The sequence below is a fragment of the Gambusia affinis genome, linkage group LG14 (assembly GCF_019740435.1).
Source record: "Gambusia affinis linkage group LG14, SWU_Gaff_1.0, whole genome shotgun sequence".
Classification (NCBI taxonomy): Eukaryota; Metazoa; Chordata; class Actinopteri; order Cyprinodontiformes; family Poeciliidae; genus Gambusia; species Gambusia affinis.
Genome location: NC_057881.1, coordinates 11,653,579 through 11,680,831, shown reverse-complemented (window position 1 = coordinate 11,680,831; position 27,253 = coordinate 11,653,579). Strand labels below are relative to the sequence as shown.

Below are 27,253 nucleotides of genomic sequence, written 5' to 3'. Positions count from 1 at the left end.
ATTGAGAGAAGCGATGAACAATTCATTTCCATAAAAACATAACAAATTGGCTCTTGGGTGCAAAGCACATAGCTAATAAATCTGAACTCCTATACTGACCGCAGGTTTTAGAAATAGTTTTTCTTAATTGCAATACCAAACAAGTTAAAAGATTGAAATTATAAATTTTAATCTGGATCATGATTATGAACGAAAGATTTATCTGACCTATCCAAGTCTTATTTAATTCCATTTACGATTAAAACACTTATAATTGTGTTAGTGTCATCATGGTGATACAGAGAAATAAAAACAACACAAAGTAATAATAAACTCTAACAACAAAGAAAAAATAGAAATGGCAATGTACGTTTCTGAGCTCTCTTGGTTTCTTTCTTGTCCATTATTATACCAGATACAATCACGCTAAATAGTCATCATTAAAAAGACTGTGCTTGTGATTGCTTATACATTATCCCTCATAACTTTTGCTTCAGTCACAAATTAAAGGAAATTTGTGATTTCATTTAATTTTCTTTCTTGCCATCTTTCATGCACCACTCATGCATGAAATTTTGCTGCATCATTTCCATGATTTTATTTTTTTTAAAAAGAAAAAATCTGGTTAATCTAAGTTTAAGAGCACTAAGCAGAAGCTTGGAGAAGTGCGTGACTGCTGATTGTCTTTTTTTTTTTTTTTGATGAGGGCTTTAAAACCTCCTTTTAAAGATATTTTCACCTAATTTATGATTTTAGGCTCTATTTAAATGAATTCTTGATTTTATAGAATTGGCAGTCATCAGGCAGGGGTGTGGTTTCAAAAGAAGAAGAGCTGGAACTGAAACATACTGCTGTAAGTGATATTAAATCCTCTCCCAGACATGGAGTGATCGGCCTGAAACTCCAGCCTCAGAGTGTTGGTGTTAGACGTCAGGTGGGATGGACTCTCGGCTCCGGAGAACCTCCCGATGACAGGGGCATCATTTGTCTCGCCATCTTTCACAGTCAGGGAATCGTATGGCGCCTCAAGGTCGAAATCATTAAATGCCAAGTGGATTCTCGAGCCTGGATCAGACTGGATGAGCCAGACACAATTCATGTTGTTCCCATAGCCTTCTGGGTAATCTGGGGAGAGGACTGTTCCTGAGGGGGCTGTGAAGTTGGACATGCAGGGGACTGCAGGAGGAAGAGGGAAAACACACACACACACACGCACGCACGCACAGATAATTTCTGTTAAATATTCATCTTCTGAGCGTCATCGGTCATCATTTGCCCCGGGCCATAGTAATCTCTATCTTGTCACCATGGTGACAGGTCAGAGAGAAAGATATCAAGAACATGCCAGCCCAGATGTCATGAATTATTTCCATCTAATTTTAGTGCTTACATATACATATGGGTATGTTCGCAGACCACTGGTTGTTATCTTGGCACGAGATGGTTTTTTCTCCGATCAGCTCGAAGCCAAACTGGCACTCAAACCTCAGGATTCCCCCGTTTGAGAAGCTGTCGCCCTCTCTTACTCCGTAGAGAGGGGTCCCAGGGTCACCGCAACTCTCTTTGTCTATTTCTGGAATGACACAGATTCAATAAAAGACATTAACATCTGCACAAATCTCAGAAGCCTGTATTAAAGAACCCTTTTGGATAAGGAACTTTATCTGAACCAGAGAGCAATTTTTAAATTTAATTCAATAAATAGATATGTGTAGTTCAAATTGCACAAAGCATGCTTAAATGTTGCCCACATTTGTAGCATTAACTGCTAAAAAGATTCCAAATACAAAATGATAAACATATTATTTAGAGTTGCTTTGAAGTCACACACCACAAAACCAGTAGATGATCGTTTTCATTTGGTCAGTCTGGAATGTGCCAAAAGGTTTTCTGAATAACCCAAATCTCATTAAAGAAAATTAGTTTGGATTATATGGATATGATTAGCTATTGTAACTATAGGTTGTTACAAAAGTGCACAAAACATTTCACCACCTAAACACAAGCCAACAAGGAGCTTTTTATGAAATAATTGGCAAGAACTATCTGACTTTTCTCCTTGTTACAGACAAGCATCTTTCAAGAATAACAAACTTTGCAAAACTTTGCCAGGTCCCTACTTAAACTGCTATCATATGAAGAAGTGGAGGAACTAAATTGCCTTTAGAAAGAGCTATTAAAATAATGTGCTGCAGCTGTTTGAGGTGCTACACAATATTTAAGCAAAGTGAATTTATTTTTTCAGAGCTGTAGTGCAAACTGACTAACTCTGGTCAGTGAATGATTGGTGAATTAATTTTGTGCAAAGCTACAGTGATGGAGTTGCTGATCATTTCCACCCCCTGTCCTCATTTTCACCTGGTGCGTTTGCAGACCTTTGCCAGAGACAGCTGGGAATGGCAGATAAACTGCTGCAGCATCCTACTGTACATGCACAAAATCTCTCCTACATGTTCACATTGAAGCTGCAATATCAGGTGGTCAAGCTCTGCTTGAAGGCAATAAAAATATTACAAATTTGCACTGAAATGTATAAACAAATCATTATGTGTCTATCTTAAAGAAAACAAACTAGCTGCCATTTTGCTTTTAGAAGCCCAAGTTTAGAAATTTACAATGTGGGGCAAATATGTATTGAACACATGAACATAATCTTCAGTAAATAAACATTTCTAATGGTCTAATAGGAATGGAAATCATAGAAATACAACACAAAAAAAACAGCAAAAAAAAATCCATAAATTGGGTTCAATAAAGTGTAACAATGTTGGACATCAATGATAAATCTTTATCCTTTTCTCGTATTTTGTCATGCAAAAATAATAAACTTCAACGTATTTCAGTTGGATCTTGTGTAATAAACCAACACACATGTCTAATTGTACAATAAAATGAAAAGGGACATGGTTTTCAGGACTATTTACAAATATAAATCTGAAAAGGGTGACCTGCATTTTCATTCATCCTTGATCATCATAGAAGGAGGTTACCAACAACCCTACACACACACAGCCAGAGCTGCACAGAAATAGTTTAGGTGAAAGCATGTTCATGTGTGAGAATAGCACAAAGACCAGACATAAATGGAAATGTGAAGCAGTGGCAGTTTTTTTTTATTTTTTATTTCCATTTCCAAATGTCTCATAGTGATGCACAATTGTGTGTTGGTCTGTGTCAGAAAATCCCAATGGAATACAGTATTGTACTTGTACCAGGCCCTAGTGGAACGATATGGAGGAAGTCTCCTGCTCTGACAAAGGCATTTCTTCAGCAGTACAAAGGAAGCTGGTCAGAGTAGATGGGATGACGGATGGAGCAAAATAGAGATAGCAAATAGCAAACCTCAAAGAAAATCTGTGGTTACAAATTACTTGAAACTGGGGAGGAGGTTCACCTGTCTGCAGGAAATTGATCTGCCAAAAGTTGGTTCCATTTTTCTTAATGACATTTTACATTAATATCGATGTTCCAGTCACAAGTAAGTATTTTCTATAGAAATTCTACTTGTCACACAACGTGTCTCCATTACTCTGATTAGAGTGTTGTGTGTCGGATTTCTTAACATATAATTTTTATTTCCCCATGTCTTCTACTCCTTTATTCTCCTCTGTTCCTCTCCCGCTTTCAGTATTATTTACAGAAGTGGCCCATGGCAGCAACAAGGCTTTGTGCTTTGTGTGTGCTTCACTTTAGTATATGTACTGTGTGTGTGTCTGAGCTGGTGTGCATGTTTGTGATGTATTGCATTAATTTCCATCATGACATCGTCTTTATGAGACCCGCAGACTCAACCAATCACAGTCTGCCCTAGCACATACGCACACAACGACACACACACACCCACTCTCGTAGCGTAAGAATGGAGAACAAATTGCTTCGGAGAGAAAACAGGCTTAGAGTTGGAGCATTCCTGTAGAGCGACTCCTTTTCCCTCTCTTCACACACACTCATGCTCACGCCAGCAGCACACACACTCATAAACAAACCAATCACACTCCCACAGTCAGTCTCTGTCTTTGATATGTACACACCGTGCACCCATACACACGTGAATAATCCTATTGTATTTGTAACAACAAGGCTGACAGATTCACAAAGGGGATTAGGGCACTTAAAGAGGATCTGCGTGTATATGTGAGTGTGAGACACAAATTCAATATGTGTGTGGTGGTAAGTTAAAATTTTTCCCTCTGCGATTGCATATTAAGCCTCATTCCATTTGGTTCCACAATATTTCATCATGTCCACACCATATTGTTCATGGGAAAACATATGTCGATGTTCAACCACACAGAATGGATATATATTGGAAAAAAAACTCAGCACATACTAAGGTTTTACAGACTAAGGTATACATTTCAGGAGAGATAATGAGACTTTTTTTGATTGGCTGTTTCCCTTTTCGTCGCCATTCTGAAATTGATTTTGGCACCACATTCGGAATTCTGATGGAACGCTGAAGTCAGTTTCCGCAGGGTGATGTTTGATTTATTCCAGAAAGGGCCACCTGCTGTGCTTCATGCTCAGCTGTGTTTCCAAAATGAAATCAAAGATGCGATAAACACATTAAACTTCACAGCATAATAACCTAATATGTCAACAATAGCCACAGGAGAAGAGCAATTGAATACAAAGTCCATTAGTACTCCTGAACAGTGTGGGGAAGAAATGTGAACTTCAGCCACTCTAATTATGCTGTAGTTTTCTGATTCTTTGACCTGAAAGGGAGGGGTTCAAATTGACTTGTTCACACTGTAGACATCAGAGAGGATGCTTTGCAGAATGAAAATTATCTCAGTTATTACACTGGGATTTTTTTTCCTCGCCTCTGCCAGGCTCAAAGCAGGGATTCAGATGAGATTTTGACAACTGATTTGATGGGAGGTGAGCGTTAGAAAAATAATGCATCAAATTTCATCTTCATAAATCTCTCTGTTTTTCTTGTTTTGTTTAAACATCAAAATAACAGAGAGGAAAGTAACACTTTTAGATGTTTGTTTTCACTCAAGTAATCAGAAAAAAAAATTACAAATTCATTAACAGATCAGCTTATGAACTAAAATGAAACAAAGAATATGTATTGGAATCATTAACAAAGGTAGGTGCAAAATTATCGTAAAGCAAATAAAATAAATGACATCTGCTTATTTAGTCCAAACTAATGATTAGTCATTACCAAGGTATTGCAAAAGAAGCTTTCACAACACATTTCAAAGCAATACAGTGAACTGCATTAGGGTCTATGCATATTCACAGACTCCACTCCACTGCCAAAGAAAAAGCGTGCAAACGCTTGTGCAAAATTTGCTGTAAAGTATAGAGCAAAATTAAACACTTCAAATTTTGGAAGTTGAAACATCATGTTGTGGGGTTATTTTTCAGAACATGGTAAAGGCAAAATTTATATAATTAAAGAAATGATAAAGGAGCGTGGATACATTTAGCTCAAATCTAACCAATCATTGGTCTCAGATTTCTGCAAAGACTTAAAGGTAAAAGGACATGGTAATAAACTGATCTTGTATAATGCTTTTCTAGTTCAACTAGCCACTGAAGCCACTTTTACACCAAGGCCACATGAACCGCACATGAAACAAGAAACATGAAATAAAAATTTATGAACATGAATTCATGAACCGATGTGCAGATACTAGGACCACTTAGAATGAAATGTTAGCCTTGGGGTTCATTGACATGTCAATTCCACATGAGATGGCTGGGTTTCACACCTGACTTTAAATTACAAGAACCTCTTGTAATTAATTTTCTACATGACTGCAGTTTATTAACCATGATTCATGGACTAATTTGTTTTGGTTTGTATTTTTTGGTGAAAATTTATTTAGTTGTTCCCCACATCTGCTGTGATTTTTATTTCAAGATGCCAATAAAAAACATATATTTATTAAGAAAAACATAGATGTGTTCAATCTCAATACTATGTGTGTAAAATATCTATAACTCCAAGTGAATGCCACGAAAACCAAGAACAACTGGTTTCCGTTCTTTGACATAGACACAAAATGATCCTTTCTAATGAAAAAAAAATCCTCCCAGACTCTGGTGTATGACCTTGTATTAAGCCTCAAATTCAAGCATCATCAGAGGGTTTCACAGTGTACATGTCATGTCACAAACTGTGCAGAAGGGGCAGGCGAGAGAACAGCAGTACCCATATCTCGAGGGCATTCTTGCCATTTTTTTCCCCCAACTGGTATGGAACAGTTGCTTCCTTCACCAATCTAAAAACATGCCATGAAACCTAAGTGAACACTAAACCAAACAAATGTGGGAGTACATCTAGCCCTAAGTGCACAATACAATATCAAAGCAAGAAAGTAAACCAATTAAACCCTGCCAAGACTCTACATAGGAAAGGTTAAAGCCACATTTTTCAAATATCGCCTCAGCTTAAAGTAAACACAAAGAGCCTAATGAGCTCTAAACCATCTGGTGTTTCCTCTCAATGAGTTTTTCAAATTACTCATTACCACTGAAAATGGCATCTTGTATGTACAAAATAGGGACAACATTGCCTGGTAAATCAATGTCCATTTCATTTATCTCCCTAGTTACCAAATGCCATATGCATTTGGAACACACAATGTGTATTTTTAATTTGCAATGGCAGTAACAGTGCCATTATAGCACAGGGTTTTCAACGAGTAAATGGCAAATTTGGTGATTCAGTGCTACTGAACATACATAATATTATAGTCAATAATTCATGTGTGGAAAATGAAACTGTGTATACGCTGGTGTGATTAAGTAAGTGCTGCCTTTCACAGGTCGCCCTCTGGAGCACACGCATATGTACGCTTGCTCAGAAGGAAGCAGCCAGCTATGTTTATGCTCTTTGTCCCCACTTCCAAGGTTATACACCACATCTTTTGTTATGTAGTGAATTAATACTTCATGCTTTTGTATTTCATAAAATGTTTTGTGTTGGGTAATAGAAGTCATGCAAGACTGATGACAAGGAGAATAAAATGAGATTTGCATTAGAAAATGTACAACATGGGAAAAAAAGCCTACTGAAACTGTCTTTATAACCTGAGATAACCATTTGATGGGCATGTCTGTGAATGTAATGCGCTTTTACAACAGTTGTTTACGATTACAATCCATTCTGTCGTTAACCAGCAGGAAAACAGTTTATGTAATATATCAGCATTCATAAAATGACCAATTCATTGTTTTGTTGGCAAGCCTATGCAAATGAGAACCTGTATTAAGGATAAATGATAGTCAATGTTTTTTTAGTTAAGGTAACTAAACTTTTCCCCTTCAGCATTTTGGAGATCTGCAGTTTTGGTCTTTTCATCTGTAAACGTTTTTTGAGGATAATTAAAAAGAGCTTTCTACCTAAATTGTAAAGATACAAAAAAAGCAGAGGGGCAAAAACAGCAATTTCTCCAAATTTCAAAATCCAAAATGACAGATATCTAGTGTCAAATAGTCACACAACTGGTGTAAAATTGTTTGCGTGGTGGTGCTTGTTAACAAATTAGTGCCATCTCAAATATTTATCAGTTTATTTAATTCTAAGCACAGGAAAACTCTTGTGGGAAGCTATGAGCTGGTAACCCAAATGATATCTAATGTTAAGGATTTATAATTAATCCACAAAGAACTTGCCATAAGGATGCTGTTACATGACTTGGTATATTCTACCACTTGCACTACAGTGCTGCTATATGACCAGAAACCCAAAGTGTCCAATGTTAATCACAAACAGGTCTTTATTAATCTGTGCATCATTATTACCAGACATTATCTTACAAGTTTGATGTGTTCTGAATTAGGTAGTTGCAAGGCATGCTCATTTTTTGTTGTGGTGCTTAATGAGGACAATATTGTATGACATCATCTGGATGAGAATGGTGATTCCCTGTGGCCCGTTAGTTATGTGATCATAACAGACATTGGTGAGCTTATGCTTCCCATCCACACCTCTAAATTTTAGGTCAGTGCTGTCTTATCTAGTTAATATAGTTTAGCTAGTGACTTTCCTAATTCAACATTTTGAGTTTTGGAAGCATTCCAGTTTGTTTTTCCACCTGTAATTTAATTTCAAAATCTAAATGGAATGTATTATAATTAAACTTGGGAAGCTCAGATGCGGATCTAGAATATTGGATAATGGTGGATAAAAGTCGTCAACCTTGGGAAAATATTTAGTTTGCTGGTTCCCGCTAAATTCTTATCTATATAAAGTTGAATTGGTCACTGTTTTGCTAAAACTATTTAATGCCATATCACTACAACAATCCTGAAATATCTAATATTACTTAATATTACATGTTTAGGTGTGTGGATATTGATTTAAAAACAGAAATACAAGTATTATTGTGGTCTAAAAGTAAATTAAAAAAATGAAGAAGTCTAATACATTACAATTACCATTGTAACATTACCAGCCAGGTGGTGGACTAGGAACTATTTTGAACAATGTAGTCAATAACTTATGTATATAACCTTTATTGTGCCCCATTTCTTTGAAGCTTATAACTTTAACTGTTACAAATAAACACTTAAACTGTATCTATGACTGAAAACAAATTCAATTCAACATAAATTTAAATCTCTCCAGAGTTTTAAATATTTCAGCTCAACCTCTACTATGTATGAGGAGGAAGTATTAGATTAATACATATTTTATGACGTAAGTACATATACCATTTCACACTTTGGAATAACTGACTTCTAAGCAAACCATTGATGAATATGCTGCTCTCAATAGTCTCCAACAATAGTGAAAAAGTAAGCAATAGTAAATAGTAAACAACAGTATAAAACAGTCTTAGAATGAAGAGCGGAAAATTCTAAGACTAAAGCCAATGACTCATTACAGGAAAATATGGTGAAACTCACAATTTGTGCAAATATTGGGACAGTAGGTGTTTTATTAGGGTTCTAACAATTAAAAGAAACATGAAAGTAATGATGCATGGCGTCATGCTTCTGTCAACTGGGTTTTAATTTATCCACTGCTGCTGGTTTCAACTTCTACTTCTGCAAATCTCACTCATCAGCCGCTCATTTTTAATGAATGTAATAAAGGAACTATATAATCTAGTTTGGACCATTTCTGACTGATGGTCCTTTTATCTTGTTTCACAGACCTCATGTCTGGCATCTTAAAAGATTCATCACACACCGCTGCCTCCCTGGCAGTCCAATCAATCTGAGGTGTCTTTAATGGCCACATCCCTTGTCAAAACAATGCATCAGTGAGTAGTGGATGAGTGAGGGCAAATGTGCACCTGTGTCTGTTTCAAATGGCAGGAATTATCTAGTACTCCAAAGTGGAGCAGCGGGTTTTCTCCTAACATTCATTTCTACATCAATCCAACTGGCAGCTGTTCCCTTTGAATTATAGAAAGCAGTGGTGGAGTTCTCAAATCTCCACAATGGTGAAGCACTTAAACTCTCTCAAGCAAGATGAGGTGGTGAGTATGGAATATGGTTGTAGGTCCCGAGGGCTTAAATCACTGATCACACAAAAAAACAGAAGAGGAGCTGAAATTGGTGCTGGCCACACATCAAGCCTGTAAATGTATTTGTTTTATTGCTGAAAATTGAATTGCAAAGTTAATATTGCATTCCTTCATGTAACTGATTTTGTGAAAAAGTATGATCTGAAAGCTACACAGGTCTAGATAATTTAGTACCTAGATTTCTTGTGCCAGCTTTCGGTTTCATTCAGGTGCATTTGGTTTATGGCAAATTCTTGCTGTTTACCTAAAGTAAAATAAACAATCAGGTTTATCAACATCATAAGAGTTATGTTTTCATGTATTCATAAAAAATAATTTTTTTTCCCCCTCATTTTAAAAAGTTGACAAATGATTTGTTTGTTTTCCCTCTACCCCTCAGGTTGTATTTTTTTCCTTTACGGTTGAAAATTGTGGACAATGTTAGAAATCACACTAAAGGGACTTACCCTTTTCCACATAAACCATTCAACTGAAATGCCTAAGGCATGCCTTTTCTTTATTCACATAACAACATTACCATATAAAGAATTTGCATAATGCATGGCTGATGGCTATTTTGGCACATCTTAAACTAATAAGAGGCTACTTTGCACCTGGTTATTTTTGTCTCCTCAGCTGAAGTGCTGGAGCAGACCATGGGAAAATGTATCGAATATTAAATTGTTAAATGTATTCTAAAAGATTGTCAAAAGGGAAATAATATGCCAACAATACAGCATGAAACAGTCTAAATGGAAATGGTAAGGCTAAAGTTTACTGGTACAGGGCTGATCACCTAAACTGGGATGTCAGGCAAGAAAAGCATCAAAAAGGGGAAGCAGTCAAAGACCCATAACCATTCTGGAGGTACAACAGAAATCCACAGCTCAGATATGAAAGTCCTTTGACAGGACAACTCAGTTGTACAAATCTGGCTTTATGAAAAAATGTCAAGACGAACCCCCTTCAACCTCTAAAAAAAGAGTTAAGAAGTGCTGAGTGCAGTTTTCCAAAAGCCATGGGATGCATTGACAATTTGGAAGATGATCCTCTTGTCGGATGAGATCAAAAGTGAGTTGCATGACCCAAATTTAAAATCCTGTTAGGTGAAAAAGAGCCACAGCAGATCACCCTGAACACACAAAAGCAGTGGTGTAATGTAGTAGTGGCATGTGCTGGGCTAAGCCTTTTCCTCAGCAAGGGAAAAGAAGTAAACCCAGAAAACATTAGACTGTGGCCCAGGTTCACTTTCCAACTGGACAATGACCCACAACATACAGCCAGAGCTAAAAAGGAATGGAATTAGATAACTTTTTATGTGTTACAATAGCGCAATTAAAATAATCCAAATCTTAATTTAATTTAGAATCTATAACAGGACTTTAAATTTGCTGCTGATCGATGACCTCCATACAGTATAAGCCTAAATTTCTGTCTGCAAATGTATAGAGTAGGTAGAGATCAACAAAACATCTAAACTGATTTACCCAGATACATATTCAAGCATAGATGTGTGACAGATATGTATTTTGAAATATTCTTTGGTAGCCAACGGTGCCACCAAATAGCTGTGGAAATCCACAGCCGTCTGTAGCAAGGCTTATTCAGTGTGTCACAAAGGCACCCACCCACCAATTTATGTGAAGCCCCTTATGTAGGACTACACTTTGATTTTAAGAACCCAGTTTGACTTAATACAGGGAAAATTACCTCCTTCCTGGTTTCTACTTTGCACCATATTTGGGGACATACTGTACCCAATTTCACAACAGATAACGTGAAGCAATTTTCTGCAATCTACTCTTAGTCTACTGGAAGGAAAAGTGGTTATATGAGAGATAAGAATCTCAGCAGGATGTTGTTCATAGTTGTTTTGATGCGATCACAGATCATAAAAATTATTCATAATCATCCAAATGTCTATCGGGGGAATAAGTTGTAGTATATTTGTTGTTTATATATTTTTTATGGCTATTTGTCTTCATAATTTAATACAGTAGTTAAGGAGCCAATTTTCCTCACCTCTGACCATTTGCAAATATTTTCATATTTAAACAATGAGTCTCTGAAATAGTAGAGGAAAGCTTGAACGGGTGAATGTATTATCTAAACAATACAATTTGAGGTTAAAATAAATAATAGTTGAGGTTGGAGAAGTGAAAAAGGATGCCAATTCAAGTCTTCAAAAAGTTGACGACTGAAAGTAATAACATTGTTAAGCAGTGAAATGAACTGTGTGCATGTGTGGATTGTGTAAGATTTGTATGGCGGCCAAAAAGGGTTTAGTCAAAAGGCTTCTTGGTGGCCTTGGCTTTAATAATAAATGAATGGTGACACAAAAAACAGACAAATGCAGAGACTGTGAGAAATGTAGAATCACAGAGACAAATGAAGACCAAACTTGTTTAAAAGAGCAAAAAAATGCCATGGAGGTCATTTGACAAACAACACTAAGGATAAGGAATTTCTAAAAGAGACAATGTGAGAGCGAGAGAGATAGAAACAGGGGAGAGATGTGGAAAACAAAACAAAAAAAAAAAACAGTCCATTAGAGAGAACCTGACCGACAGGAAGGCAACAAGAAGGTGGATAGACAGATGTCTAATGAGGAAAAATGAGACTCACAGAGACAGAGTGAGGGGAATGGAGGGCGAATGTTAGGAGGGAAAGAGGTGAGTGACTTGTTGGTAGTGCTTCGTTGGCTCACAGATGGAAGAGCTGTCCAACACACATGCACACATATAGAAACACACAAACACTGTACTATGTCCAGGTGATTTAGCAGCAAGGCTGCTGATAATGTTTATATTTCATAACCAAGGCCCAAGGATATGGCTTTAGCAGCACAATCCCATACACATCTACCAAGCTTGCCTGTCCCCGTTGTTCTCCTATATTTGTCAGGAAAAAAATCATACATCTCACAAAACCACCTACCTTCATAGTAAATCTTATGGGTGATGAACCCAGCCACCGTGGGACAAACACATTTATCTTGCACTGACTGCTGATAGAACCTTTGCCAGTATTTGGATATAAGTGAGAAGGTTACCATTATTCATTGGCTAATTGTTAAATGCGTATTCAGATATTCTGTATGGATTACATTTCAGTGCACTGGGATTCTGAAAACTAATAATCCAACGAAAATCCAATAGGTATAATTTTATAAACATGTTGCATTTTAAAACCCCAAATTATCAAAAGCAACATTAAAAGCTACCTCAAAGTAATTGATCCAACATGTAAGGACAATTTGAAAAAATAAAAAATTACATAAAAAATAGGGTAACTGTTCTACTGAACACTGTGCAGAATAAGGTTTCAAAAGTGCTTTAAAACCTCCTCACCCTGGACCTATCACCCTTGTAAAGTTGTAACAAAAGAACATCAACATAAAAATCTTTCACTATCAAGCTAGTAACAGAGTTGAACTGTGCTTGCTACACATTTCAATCCTGAAACAGACAAACTTTCACTAAAGAAATTTAGTAAATGAACATTAAAAAAACCCTCAAACAATATCAAACAACTTTAACATTGTTACTCCTCAGTTTTTATCTCTGGCTTTTGAAAACATTGCGGTGGGGCAACATGGTCAAAAGTCATGCTCAAATCCATTAATGTCAGAGTATTAAAAGGGGGGACATCCACTTTGAGTAAGACTTGGTTCAGTTCAGACAAATGACAAAGGGAATGAGAAGGTAAGATCATAGTGACCAAGTAAATGGCAGAATAAAAACATTGATGAGGAAAAGAATAAAGAGTCCCAAAGCAAGAATTATGTATTGAACAGAGCTCTGGATAGTATATGTCCAAGTGGCCAGGCAGGTAAAATGAAAATGAGCTATTATGTTTTGTCATTTAATTTTGTATTGCCTCTTTTCATATTACCTCTTCTTTTACACATTTAACCACTTTTATGTAACTCAGCACAGTTTCAGACACAAAAAATAATTTCTAAAGTTCATACCTCAGCATTAAAGATGTATTAAAAGTATTTCTCATCGCTCTCTTTGCCTCTTGTGGCATGGCAGAACATGCAGGTTATATGAGAAAACGCTGGCAGATTAATATACATGCTAACATTTAGTTCCATATTTCAATTTTATTTTTTTCAGGAAACTACTGAATTTTAATACAGGCATCAAGCTGGTAGTAGATGTTTCCCAGCTTCATTTTGATGCACAGTCAGCAGGACTTTGAGAAAATTCCAGCTGCCAACACCAGGCATTTGTCTCACCAGCTCTCTGATTCGACAATTCCTCCCCCTCAATTTGAAAGCTTCCTTGCTCTCACCCCACTGCCTGCTGTGACATTATTCTGAGTGGGTGACTATGGATTAAGGGGATCACTTTTAAGTAATTTGTGCGAAATGAAACGGTTACAGAAATAATTTTGCAATTAGAATGGTCACCCACAATGATGTGAGACGAAGTGAGGTAATGACGAGTGATTCAGGAAGAGCTACCGTAGATTTTTTTTTTCTCTTCACACCGTCTGAGTTTGTGTGAGAAATTTTAACATTTTCTGTTAATTTTAGAGATGAGAGTGAGCCAATGTCTGCTCTGTGAGTAACAGTCATATAATAGAGACACTGTGAAGAAATTACAACTAGAATTTTAATTGCACATCTTGTTGTTTTACCCAGTGTGCAAATAATTATTTTATAACCTTTCAAAAAGTAACAAGGAAACTGACAGAATGAGGGGGGGAAAAAACTGCCTCTCAGTGAACTGTTGTACTGTCTAACTTAAAATGTCACAAAAACACTTGCAACTGCAAAGTGATGAAGTGAATACTTTTTAAGGTGTACGAAAAGTTATGTGAGGCACTGCATAAACAAAAAGAACAAAAAGAAGATACAAATACTGTGGAGCTCTGAAACGGATTGGTTCTTTCATATCTATTTATAATGTTATATGCTTCTTTAATGGGACAAAAAAGCATCAATGTCATTTTTATTTTAATAATATCAGGAATATTTTCTTGCTTGATATGATTTTAATTTAGGGTGTGTGCATGACGGGGTGGAAATGGGGAAGGGGAAGTTGTTCATGACCAGAAAGGAGTGTTATGTTTTTCACTCCTCTGAGAAAGATGGTATTTTATTTTCTGTGTTTACTTCTTTGAGATGAGGGTGACTGTTTTGCTCTTTCTAAGTAGGTTAGGACTTATAGATGGTTGTTCCTTTTGATTAGAGAAAGCATTTGTTTGGTTTTGTGATCTCATTTATCTTGTTGAGGTATTTTTGGTTACGATTTTACTCCAATTTGGGAAATAGAGGTGTTAACCTGTTTTTTGTTTCTTTCAGGAGGCTCAAGTCACATTTATTAATGAACTCTATTATCATCATCTCTTGGACACTATCTGGAGACGCAACAATGGTAAACGAGAAGAACTGTATCTGACAGCACTTTATTAAGTTTTGTTTGAAAGTGATTGCATTGTGACTGAGTCATTTGCTTTTGAAGATGTTGACAAAATTGTTTGTACTACTGAAAATTAACTGATGAAAATCAGACATTACTTTTGAATTGTGGAATTTGATTGCAGTTCCTGCCTCAGAGATAATGCCTGAGGGGTTTCTCTGTATAGTACGCCCAATTGAACTCAAATCGATCAACCAGACAGTTGGACTAAGTTACTGGATCATGGAAGATTTCTTTCTCTTTTTCTTTGACTATTTTAATGTTGAACGTCAGTAGGTTGTGTGTTCATGTTCTTATATATGCTACTTAGAAAATGTCAGAATGGATGTATGTGTGTAGAGCTTTTATTTGTTTTTATGCTGATGACTTATGTCCTACCAGGATATATGAAATATTACTTGAAATCTATCTATCTATCTATCTATCTATCTATCTATCTATCTATCTATCTATCTATCTATCTATCTATCTATCTATCTATCTATCTATCTATCTATCTATCCATCTATCCATCTATCCATCTATCCATCCATCCATCCATCCATCCATCCATCCATCCATCCATCCATCCATCTATCTATCTATCTATCTATCTATCTATCTATCTATCTATCTATCTATCTATCTATCTATCCATCTATCCATCCATCATTGCAGGCTCGTTGGTCCTTTTTGTCTGCATGTGTAAATCCACAGATGATGACATCTAAATGAGGCAAAGTTATTTTGTGCAGCAGAGCTCTTTCCCATGTTTCATGGAATGTGATCAAATGAACAACCCATCTATCAAACAGGAGAGTCAGAAAAGGTTAATATTTTTAGTACTTTAAACGACAAGTTGACATCGAGAATAGATACTTTGTTCCCAGTTGATTTTAAGATAAAAGCTCAGGTAGCAACAAAAGCCTTTATTTTTTACTTTTTTTTAAAAAATCCACATCATCCAACAAATCAAAAACTCACTTCGACTGTCTGATCAAAAGAGGTCACAGCTCTCATTCAATGGGAATTCAGCAAGAAATAATTTATCTAGGCATCAAAACACAGAACATATTTTGTGTTAAACTGAACCCAGCTGTTTCATCTTTCAGGTCAAACAAGAAATGAAATCACAAATTGATATCAAGTAGACAGGGATTTCAGAATCACATTCATACTGGCAGGTAAGCCTAAACATATGCATACACTGGCAGATTTGGATTTAGAAAATGTATTCCATTCACTCAACAGGTTTGTTTCTGACAGCAAATGAGACGGGTATCTCTCAAAGGGTTGAACAAAAAAATAAATAAAATAAAACTGTTCAAGGAGTAGAAAAATAAGCATCTGATTTTTATTGAAAATTATTTATGCCTTTGTCAACAATCAAGGACAAATCAGCTGAGCAGACTTTATATGTTTCCACTGATATTTAATGATTTAGCAAATCATTAAATATCAGTGGAAACAAGTCTTTTAGCTTGGGGATGCCTCTTTACAATCACCCTAAGTGTTGGTCTACTGCAGTCAGGATCCTGGCTTACCACCAGTCAGAACAAACATGTTTATAAAATTAAAAGATTACTTTAAACTTAAATCTGTCATGAGAATAATAGCTTTTATCTTAACCATAGTTGACTGTGCCTAAGGTTTACTCAAAACAGCTTTAAACAACATAAACACAACACTAACTGTATCTGGAAAAGATTCTAGATGGGAAAAATAGTTTAAGGGGGAACATTTTCATTTAGAGATTAGTATCTGAACACCAAATATCTGAATTGGAGTATGTCTAGATCAGAATGGACCTAGCATGATGTCTAGTTCAAAAAAGACCATGTTAGTACGCAGTAGTAGAAAAGCAAAAGCAACAACAGCAAAACAAATGCTCACACACATTTATGTTCATTCCTTACCTTTGTAATTGATCTTAAATCCTATAGATCCAACACTCTCATCGGACTGGAGGTGGAGCCACATCTGGTGGGTCATGCTGACAATCAGGTCAGGCACAAAGCTGCCTGATAAGCTAGAGCACAAAATGCATCACTATTAAATTGCTGCCATCATAATTACATTATAAAAAGTACAATTTTCATCACTGCAATCAATTTCTCAAGTGACCTTTGGAGTGTGAATAAATAGCCTGAACATACTAAACTGTAGCTCAAAGCTTTGAATAATGCTTTAAAGTATAGTATTAGTATTTTTGATTGAACTTACAATGCTGTTTGAAACTAACTAAATGAAGATATATAATTTTTAAACTTCTCCAAAGTCATTGAACAGTCAAAATTAAGTTACTTTTTACACATTTATGAATCTAAAAAAAAAAAAAAGAATCACACGCTCCATGAATCAAGATGCCAAAAAGCTGAGAGACTTAAGTGATTTAAATTAAAATCAAGACCCAAAATTAAAAATAATGTTAGAAAAATAAAAACAATAACTACATATAATATGTTTTCATCTAATCTGTGATCATGTGAAGTGATATAAACAGCTAAAGTCTCTTAAAAATAATTTTTGCTGTAAAAAAATTAACATTTGAAGGCAAGAGTTACCATATAGCACATTCATATTGTTCAAGCAAAAGACCAACGCTGTATTGATGCTTTCATGCTATACTTTATTTTTGCACTCCATATTTCTTAAAAAAAAATAGCACAAAAAGTGAAATTACTAATATTAAGCCAAGAAAATTAAATCATGTTAGGAGGATAACATAATACTTACACCTGAAGTATAGTTGTAGGATCTCCCACCTCTCCTCCATCTCCTATAGTCAGAGTGTCATAGGCTATCTCCAGGTCAAACTCCTCAAAGTTGATTTGGATCACCTAAAACAAAAAATATATGCATTCAAATTTCAGTTCAAAGAAATAAATGAAGGATTGATTTTTTTATTTTGTTGACGATTCAATGCACTTTTGTAAAAATGGCCTTCACCCATTCTTACACAAACCTACAAATGTCTAAAGGATTATGCTCCTATTACAAAGACCCTTTGCTGTCGTGTTGGAAAACGTAGAGCCACCTATTCTTCCCCAACGTGTCCAGCCATTTCATAAAAATAAAGCTGTGAAAGGGAGACTTCTAATGTGATTTAATGTGATTTAGAAAGCTACACTCAGACTTCCAATTGTTGTCAAACTGCATTAGATCCATCAGTTTTAAGGTGGTTTGCTTTGCTGTCAGAGTTCTGTTTCTACACAGTGGCAGAAGATACCCACAACCTTTACTACCACAAATCTGAAAAATGTAGTTTTCCCAGTGTTTTTTTTAATCATCTTAATAGTATTATTACAACAGTGCCACTTCTTAATCTATCGTTTTGACTGATTCTGAGAATTATTTCCAGAATAAGCAATGTTTCATCTGCTTGTAAAATCAGGTCCATGACTTTGGTCAGTATGAAACATAAAAACTCCTCTGACTAAAACATATTAATTTAAACTACAATGTCAATGTGTCAGGAAAAACTGTGCTCATATTCTTTTTCTAATTACACAGGTTAACATGGGTTTCCTGTCATATAAAGTGCATCTGTCTCAAATGCCCAAAGATGAGTCATGTGAATTTCTTGATAAAGATTGAAGAGGAGCACCTATGTTCAGCAGTCAGAGCTGCACACAGCTCAAAAGTCTGATCAGAAATTATTAAATCACACTTTCAGTTTCATCTAAGACCAGAGAGAAACACATTTGGCAGTAGAGAAGAGAGAATGGTGAGAGATTTGATGGAGGGTAAGGAAGAAGATGGAGGCAGATGGAAATGTGGAGGACAGAGGAAAAGAGCAATGGGGGGAATAATGAGAACATCTTTGATGCTCTGAGAGTAGAGGTTGAGAATATTTCAAACTCGAATTTTGACCCGGGCCTCAGGGAAGATTAAAACTGCACTTTACCTCCTCCTTCCTTGTGCCTTATTTCAGATTTCCTGATTCAATATTCTGAGGGTGGACTTCAAAAATATCTAAAAAACATCATACGGGCTCCTTTTCTTTCTGTAACGCGAACACTGAGCACTGAATTTATTTTTGACAAGCATTTCAGTGTCCTTTTATTTCTCTATTTGTAATTCAAATGGTAATTATCTTCCTTAGATTTTGCCCTAGCACTTTTCTGTACACACACTGTACCACTGAAGCTGCTCTATTAAAAATAGAGTTTTTATTTCCTTAGTCAGTTCTTTATTTGATCTCAGCAGATTTCGCCTTCATAGGCCAGTAGATCTACATTATGAAATTACAACAGATGTAACCCCACCAAGCATAAGCAGGTCATCTCTACATAGAGGTTAAGAAGTCAAGTCAAGTCAAAGGAAACCTGATCGTTGAGTAAGGATGAAGATCAGAATTAAATATTTCATCTCACGAGCACGACAAGAGCCTTACACCTAAAGAAGTGACAAATTCACAAGTCCCACTTTACAATAACTTTAGTGATAAACATTCTCTAGACAATATGCTGGTACGACATGTCCTCCCCTAGATGACAGCACGTGTACCTTCAGCTTGACAGCATGTTGGATTTAGTTTCAAACATCTATACCTTAACAATACTTCCTAGACTCCCTATGGGGTTTGGGTCAGGAGAGTTTGAACGATAATGAAGAACAGTGGCAACATTAGACATTGAATCAGGTACTGCTTTAATGTCCACTACTTTTTGAAGTGTGGGCTGGTGACAGGTTTTGCTGGAAAATGAATTTAGCATCTCCAGTTTATCCATGGAGGGAAAGAGGACATCCTCTAAAACTTCCACTGATGGCAGCATCGAGAACTTGGACTTGAGAGAACATAGTGAACCAACACCAGCAGAAGGCATAGCTCTCTGAAAAGTCACTAAATGTGGAAACTTCACACTGAACTTCAAGCTCCACTTTTCCTCCAGATTGAAGTAGAGTCTTTTCACTTGTTATCTCAGGTAAATGAGCTTCTGATGTTGCTGGTTCAGAAGTGGCTTCATGCAAGGAATGTGACAGTTTTGGCTCGTAACCTGAATACATCTGTGTGTGGTGGCTATGAATGACAGCCATGGCCATACAATTGTAAGCCCCCAAGTTTGAAAATTTGCCATACGATTTCTCCAAGTCTGTGACTATCCTTGTTGCTTGTGCACATTTTTCTACCAAATTTTCCCTTCCACTTAACTTACCAAAAACATAAAGCTAGCGTTTGAGAAATCGCCATTTATGACTTGCCCTCCCTGGCTAAGTGACTGTCTGGTGGATGACAATCTAAGTATTACTTGTATACTCCGTTACATAAACCAAAAACTTCAAAATTCTATATCATTTCCTATTGGTCTTGAGTAATGATTAAGCATTCTGAAACTTATCAAACATTTTAGAACTAAGTGTTTAAAGCATGTCGATCTGTGTGTAATGACTGCATATTTAGTACAAGTTTGACGTTTGAACTACATTAGTTTGCTTTATACTGATATTAGGATTTATTGAAATGGTTTGGTGGCATATTTTTTGACATAAATTGACATATCTAAAAATAACAAGAAATTTATCAGTAACTGAAATATTAATTTAAAGTTAAGCCAAAAGTGTCCTTTGTGATTATGTTTTCCATACCAGTTCAACTCTTTCCTTCTACCCTTGTTTGTTAATTAATGTTGTAGGATGAATTAGTAAATGCATAAATAATGTTTATGCATTTACCTTTTTGATAAATGTTCAAATTTAAAAGTCCACTTGCACAGAAGAATATGTTGTGTGGGACTTTTGTGCAGAAAGTTTTACTAAAAACATTAGGGCTTGTCAAAATGCAACTAGTAGACTTTAGTTTTATTTTGTGCAGCAGAGAATGAAATAAAGCACTGTGGAGTTGCACAGCCTTTCTGTCAATATATTTCAATGTATTATTTCAACAGTTTCAACTCCTCACTGTGTTCCACTCGTGTAGCTCATATCTTGCAATAACAATGTAAGAAAGCTATGGTGCTACAGCTGACCTTTAATAATCTGGCTGGAATGAAGAAATTTTGACTCATCTAAGTGCATTTAGATGTCATTTAGCAAAAGTCTGAGCCCAGTGTAGGCAGATTGGAAACCGCAACAACCCAAATGGGATACTGATAAATAACCACTGAAAAATCCAGGTAATATAAAACACCAGAGGCAGCAGGCGCCTTACAGCTGACCTTTCAGTTACGACGGCTATAAGGGTTGCAATCATCTACAGTGATATGTGAAAAATCACTGAGTCTTGAACAGAAAGTTATTTCTGTAAATTCTTTTGAATTGTGTCATGTTAGTTTGAGTTTACATCCAATCAACATGGATATGAAAATTAAATGAATTTTTGACTTTCAGTAATGCATTTGAACTGACACGTTTTCTACTTCAGTGACTTAAAAAAAAAATAGAAGTGCACAAATTGAAGTTCAAATTTTGTCAACATTATGGAGGCTTACACATCTATATGCGTAAACCTTTAAAAAATATTTATATAAATGTTCTTCACTTTGATCACGGGCACAAAAATGTGTCTGGTGGATGTTTAGGAGGACATTTCACAATGGTTCTTGTAAAAATTGGTGCAGCTCATTTAAAACTATTGGATTTCTTTTTTTTTCTTTCTTTGCAGCATTTGTGGTAATAAAGGTAACTTATTAGTTTGACAGGAACGAGGAAGAGAGAAGGTGAGAAAAGCCATGCAGCAAAGGAACCAAGAAGAGGAGTCGAACTCAGAACGGCTGAGTCGAAGTCTAAGCCTCTGTATACGAGGCACCAATTCTAACCACTGCACCACTTCAAACGGTTGGATTTCTGAACACAACCTAACCTTTAAGTACACCCCACAAATTTTCCAAGGGAGTTGAGGTTGAGGCTATACAGTAGTAACTATGTTTTATACATACCAGAATCAGTTTGATGTGCATTTGAAATTTTTGTCCTGTTGGAACGCCCCACTATGTCCAGGTTTTGACCATCTACCTATTGATTTCAGTCAAGGTTGAAGGATTCAGAGTTCTTAGTTCTTAGAACAGTGGGTCCCTGATGTTTCCATACGTCTTGTCACTGAGGCCAGATAATGATTTGTCAAACCATATAATTGTTCCTAAGAAGGCATTTAACTTGTTTACATGGTCTTCTGCAAACATGTTTAAATGTCTTTATTTAAATGTCTTAATTTTTTCTCTCGTAGCTCACACACTTTCAGTCCCTGGCTATGTGAGACAGTATTCACTGAGGCGGGATTCAGTTTTGGAGGTTTCAAATATTTGTAGGGATCTGTGAGTGAGAGTTTAGGGCCAGATGGCTGAAACCTGTGCATAGCTGGGTGTTATACAATTGGTTTTGTATAGACCAGTGATTTATAAACAAATAAATCAGACTAGGATTAAACTTCTACGTCACCATTCAGAGTAAGCTAGATCAAAGAGCGGTTCAAAAAGCTACAAAGTAATGTGATTTTTATGCATTTATGCATTTCTTTAGTTAAGTAGCTCAGACTGTTCTGCAAATCTGTAGATGTAGTTTTACTGCTCCAAATAAAGAATTTTAAAAAGGAAAGACTTTGTTTCTCAATCCCTTCTCATTAATACTACTTAAACAACTTTCTTATAAATTACTCACACAGTAAACCCAACAGAAATCTTCTAAGATCCATTAAGCAACACTTTATTAAATCAGCAAGAGCTCAGTAAAAGGAAACCGCAGGGGATTGTTTTCACATTGTTGTCTAACCCTTAATGTGAAGTGCCCCAAACTTGACACAGTTTGTGCTTTTATTACCAAAAAGGAGAGAGAAATTAATTAAGGGCAGTGAAAAGTAGAGTGAAACAGACTTCGTGATTACAAACAAATCTGTATAATAAACATACAACAAGGTCCCCGTCAATGGTATTCATACCTCAAACATTTTCACATTTTGTTGCATTTCAGCCTTTAATGCCAATGCATTGTTTTTAAATGTTATGTAATAGTCAAATAAAGTCTCACTGTTTTGGGTCATTGTTCTGCTGAAAGGTAAACCTTCACGTCTGCCTCAACTCAATGGCACCCTCAAACAGTTTTCCTTCCATGATTGGCCTGCATGTGGCCTCATCTCTATTCCCATTTACTCTGACCAATTTCCCCATCATACCTAAAAGAAGTATTCCAGCAGTCTGCCACTGCTTTGGTGTTTTACATTTAAGGCTAAGATTTCTCTTTTGGTCTTATCTGACGAGAACCCCCCATTTCTGCATATGCGCTTTATCCTTTACAAGGCCTGTGACAAACACAAAATGTGGAATCTTATGATTTTGTTTTCTTACCCTAGTCCATGAAAGTGAAATTGCTGGATTGTGCTGTGCTGTAGTTGTGTTGTGGATCTCTGCAACTTTCCCAGTTACCATGGATATTTTGGCTGCTTCTCTTAATCTAGATTGAATAGTAAGGTGCATGATCATGTCTCAGTAAGTTTACAATTATCTCATACTCCTTCCCTTTTTAGGTCATTGATTAAACACGACTCTTCTAGAGACTCATCGTTTATAGGTGCGTTAAGTCTGTCCACAGCTTCATTCTTCATCTGTATTTCTTTTTCTTTGGCCTTTGCAGTGAGTTTTGCATTCATAGGTTCTCTGCCAAACTTTAAGAACTCTCACAGAAAAGCTGTTTAATGCTAAAAATACAACATATTTTAGGGATGTCAAAGAAAAGTTGATCATGCAAGTGGAAATATTTATTAGATTTTTTTATCCTAAAAAGAAAAAAACATACATTCTTCTTATTCATAATTATGACGTTGTAACTATGTACCATTTTGTGTAGGTCTACCACATAAAATACACCAATATTTGTGGCTGTAGCGTAAATAATTTGTGAAAGTGACTATATTTCCAAGGCGCCGTAATTTACAGCACTATTTGTCCACACATACTGAATGAAGATTAAGTAGAGTCTGTTACGTTTTCTCCTTGTGTGCATCCTTTACATTGCATAATTATGCCTCACTGACACTTTTCACAGAGCATTAAACTCAGCTAGGGTTTAACTACTTTTCACACAATCCTTGCGTGCATATACAGTTGTCTGAAAATGCTGCACTGAAGTCAACTTTCTTTTTCTTCTTGTGTGGTAGGTAAAAATGAATACTTCATATGTCTGCGCTGTCCTAATTGGCTGGTGTTTATGCACCCATTTCTCAGTTTGATTTTTTTTTATGTTTGTGTCATATTCTACCTTGCTAATACCCCCTTGCTATCTCTCTTCCTAATTGGCTGCTGTATTCTATCTTGCTATTCATGTATGGCTCTAAGCCAATCAGTTTCTGTGTGATAAAGCACTTACTTTGGATGTCGTGCAGAAAATGAGGCGAGTGAGGCTCCTCCTTGCTCATACCTTTAAAAAATGTGGGGATTTCTTGAATATTACTGTTACCATAGGAATGTATAAAATGTCTGCTGACTCAAAGAGCCAGTGATGTAAAGTGGACATCGTCAGGGATGGTCGAACAACTGTTCATCTGTGACAGCTTTACAGCAAACTCCCTGCTCCCACTGATCGTGTTTTGGCCAAGATGTGTCATTGTGAGGAGACTTGGGCTTTAGGCGATGAAGACTGATGGCTAACACCCACCGCTGCTTCATGCTTCGTCTGCTGCTTCTATTTTACGGAGTTGAATCTACCAGGTTCCTTCGTTCTAGATAGCAACTCTGAGCAGGACGCAGAGGTAAAAGGCACTACTGGACACAGTTGCTATGCAACTATGGGATTAATACATTTGACTAATAGCAAATGTATTAATGTGGCGCCTGAAACGCTGTTGAATAACATCTAAAGAAAATAATCATAGCAGGAATTTGATTTCATAGACCTAAAAAGGTTAATGATTCAGCTAGAAGGTCCCGGCTTGAGAAGTAATATACATAGAGGCCTCAACAACTGCATGAGTATATGGCCTCTGCACATCGTGGACCTGTGCTACTAGACAAGTCACTGTGCTCCAATTTGATCAAATTCTAGGGAAATGTATGTACACTTGTGAATTTTTTTGTTAAAAAATGTGTTAAGCAAGTAATTTTTCTAATACTTACTCAAAAGTTTATTCTGATTTTATTTCAGATGAGTCTTGTGAAATAGCGTTTGGCACCTAATTTAGTGCCAAACTTTAGTAGCCATGCTCAATGCATAGTCACATTTTCTTTCAAAGTTTACACTTCACGCACACAAGGGTGCCAAATCCTCATTGACTCAGTATGCAAGTAAGCAATAAAAGATTTGGCTGGGGTCCAAAGGAAAGAATTTTCAACCTTCCCTTTTTCCTTTTTTTTTGTAACTATGGTGCATCTCCATCACCAAAAGAAACCCTGGGCAGCTAGCCAAATCACCTTTTTCAAAACACACCACTACATAGATCAGGATGACTGTGTACTAGTCAGCACATACATGAATACTAATGCAAAATGCTTCTTCTAGAACTTGTGTGTCAGTAAGGCCTTTTGTTAACACATTAAACCACGTATGTTTCAAAAATGATTTGGAGGAAGCAAACTAAGACATAAAATCAAAGGGAAAGTAGTGGAATTCATTACGAGAAGCAACCAGAAGACAGAAACAAAAGAAAAAGAGAAGAACAGAAAGGAAAAGAAAATTCAAGTAATGGTCACCCTGTCCTACTATCCCCAAGGTTAAACGAGAACAGGACAGAATGAATTGGCTCTAAAGGCTCATTCTGCCAAAACTAAATGAAGCAATAACATCACAGAGCTATAGAACTCCATTAACACCTAACCTGCAAAGGAAGGAGTCGAGGGATAGATCGACAGAGAAGCAGAGGAAAAGAAGAAATAAGGCTACCAAGACATATAGAAGAAAGGATGTGCTCCCAAACTTTGCATCTTTTTATCTTTAGGATATAAAGCAGACACTGAGACGTGTGCAAATAGGTGCAATAGGCAGAGATGTACCCATAAAATGGCAAAAAACAGATTTCACCCTCTACTCGCACCCTGACTCCTGCCTGCATTCTGTCTTTCTTTATAGTAATTTAATAGTTTCAGCCTGAGCTCTTTAATGAAGAATCTGGGTAATTCTAAGGACAGAGCCTCTGGGAGTGTAGAGGGAGGAGGGCTGTGCATGTTGAAAAAGAGGATAATGAAAAACGTATAATGAAAGAGAAGGAGAGTGAGACAAAATAGAGGGATGCATTTGCCATAAAAAATTTTTTTTGATGCAGTTACTTTTGGATACATGATCAGTTGAGATTTCTTCGTACTATAAGTATCCCACTTGCACAAAACCCTGTCCTCCTCTCATCAGCCTCAGACTTTTATCTGGTTGGCTTCCCCTCACCTCCTGAACATCAAGTGACCACCATCCAGTCTGCTAAGCCGCTCCTCATTCTTTCATTACTGTTCTAATTGAGAACAGATTTTTAATGCAAGTATGCCAGATAGTCCCCACTCCTATTCAGTTTTGGCAGGTGTCCCTTGTCTTTTACCTGTTGTTTACCTGCCAGTTTCCTACTGCGTATTTGTCTTCTGCCACCTGCTCGATGTGAGCCTGGCTTGTTAAAAACTAAATTATTTTTTGCACCACAACATCATGCCTCTGTCTCCTGTTGGGTTCCGTAGCTAGCAACTTTCTGTTCTGCGCAAACATTTGAGCTGTGATCGAATTTTAATACATGAGTAAATATGTTGTCATACACACTAAAACCATCTCAGTCTCAATTGTAGCAAAAGCCACAACTATTGTTCTTTCTGTTATAAATGGGCGTAATAATGTTTTTATTTTCTAAGACAAAAAATAGAAAGAGCAACTGTGAATGATCAATACTTTTCTCATTACCTGAATGGGGTTTTATCTTTCACCTCAGGAGTAGGATTAATTTTTGTGAAATATATTACTAATTACTTTTCCTTGTTAAATAAAGATGTTCACATCACTTTTAAATTCCAAATGATGGGTTAAAGTCTAAAAAGAGCAAGTGAACTTTTAAGGAGGAAGTGCAGGGCAACTCTTCCTTTTATGTCTCAGGTCTTACTGGGGTAATTCCAAATTTTGACTTGGCTCTAGCGGGGCATTTATAAATCAAGTCTCAACTCTTTCTCCCCAAGTCAGATCTTATAGCTTCACTGGGACGAACCCAAATCTTGAATCTTTCATTCCATGTCCAAACCTAGTTTGAAGTCTTGCTGCAACACTAAACAAATTTTAAAATCCTGGAAAGAAAGAAATCCTAGAAATTAATCACAACCTAAATGAAATGCTAATCAGTTGGATGGTTGTTTTCTTATGTAAGTTCGCCAGAAAGTTTTACGAAGGAACTTCTTAAATGTATATTGTGATCTAAGAGGATACGCAGCAGGGAAGAGGGCCTATCCAGGAAAACGTCGAGAAAAGACTATAATTGCTATCCTACTGGCAAAAGAG

At 36.4% G+C, this 27,253-nt stretch overlaps 1 protein-coding gene across 1 annotated transcript in view; it reads right to left on the bottom strand.

The window, feature by feature from the left end:
- LOC122844081 (CUB and sushi domain-containing protein 3-like) overlaps positions 1 to 27,253 on the bottom strand; it is a 475,440-nt gene that overhangs the window by 115,734 nt on the left and 332,453 nt on the right. The window contains exons 14-17 of the mRNA XM_044139260.1: positions 17,606 to 17,709; positions 16,786 to 16,898; positions 1,370 to 1,552; positions 829 to 1,155 (exon numbers count right to left, since the gene is read on the bottom strand). Of these exons, the coding sequence (XP_043995195.1) occupies positions 829 to 1,155; positions 1,370 to 1,552; positions 16,786 to 16,898; positions 17,606 to 17,709 (727 nt within the window). The remainder of the gene's footprint in view (positions 1 to 828; positions 1,156 to 1,369; positions 1,553 to 16,785; positions 16,899 to 17,605; positions 17,710 to 27,253) is intronic.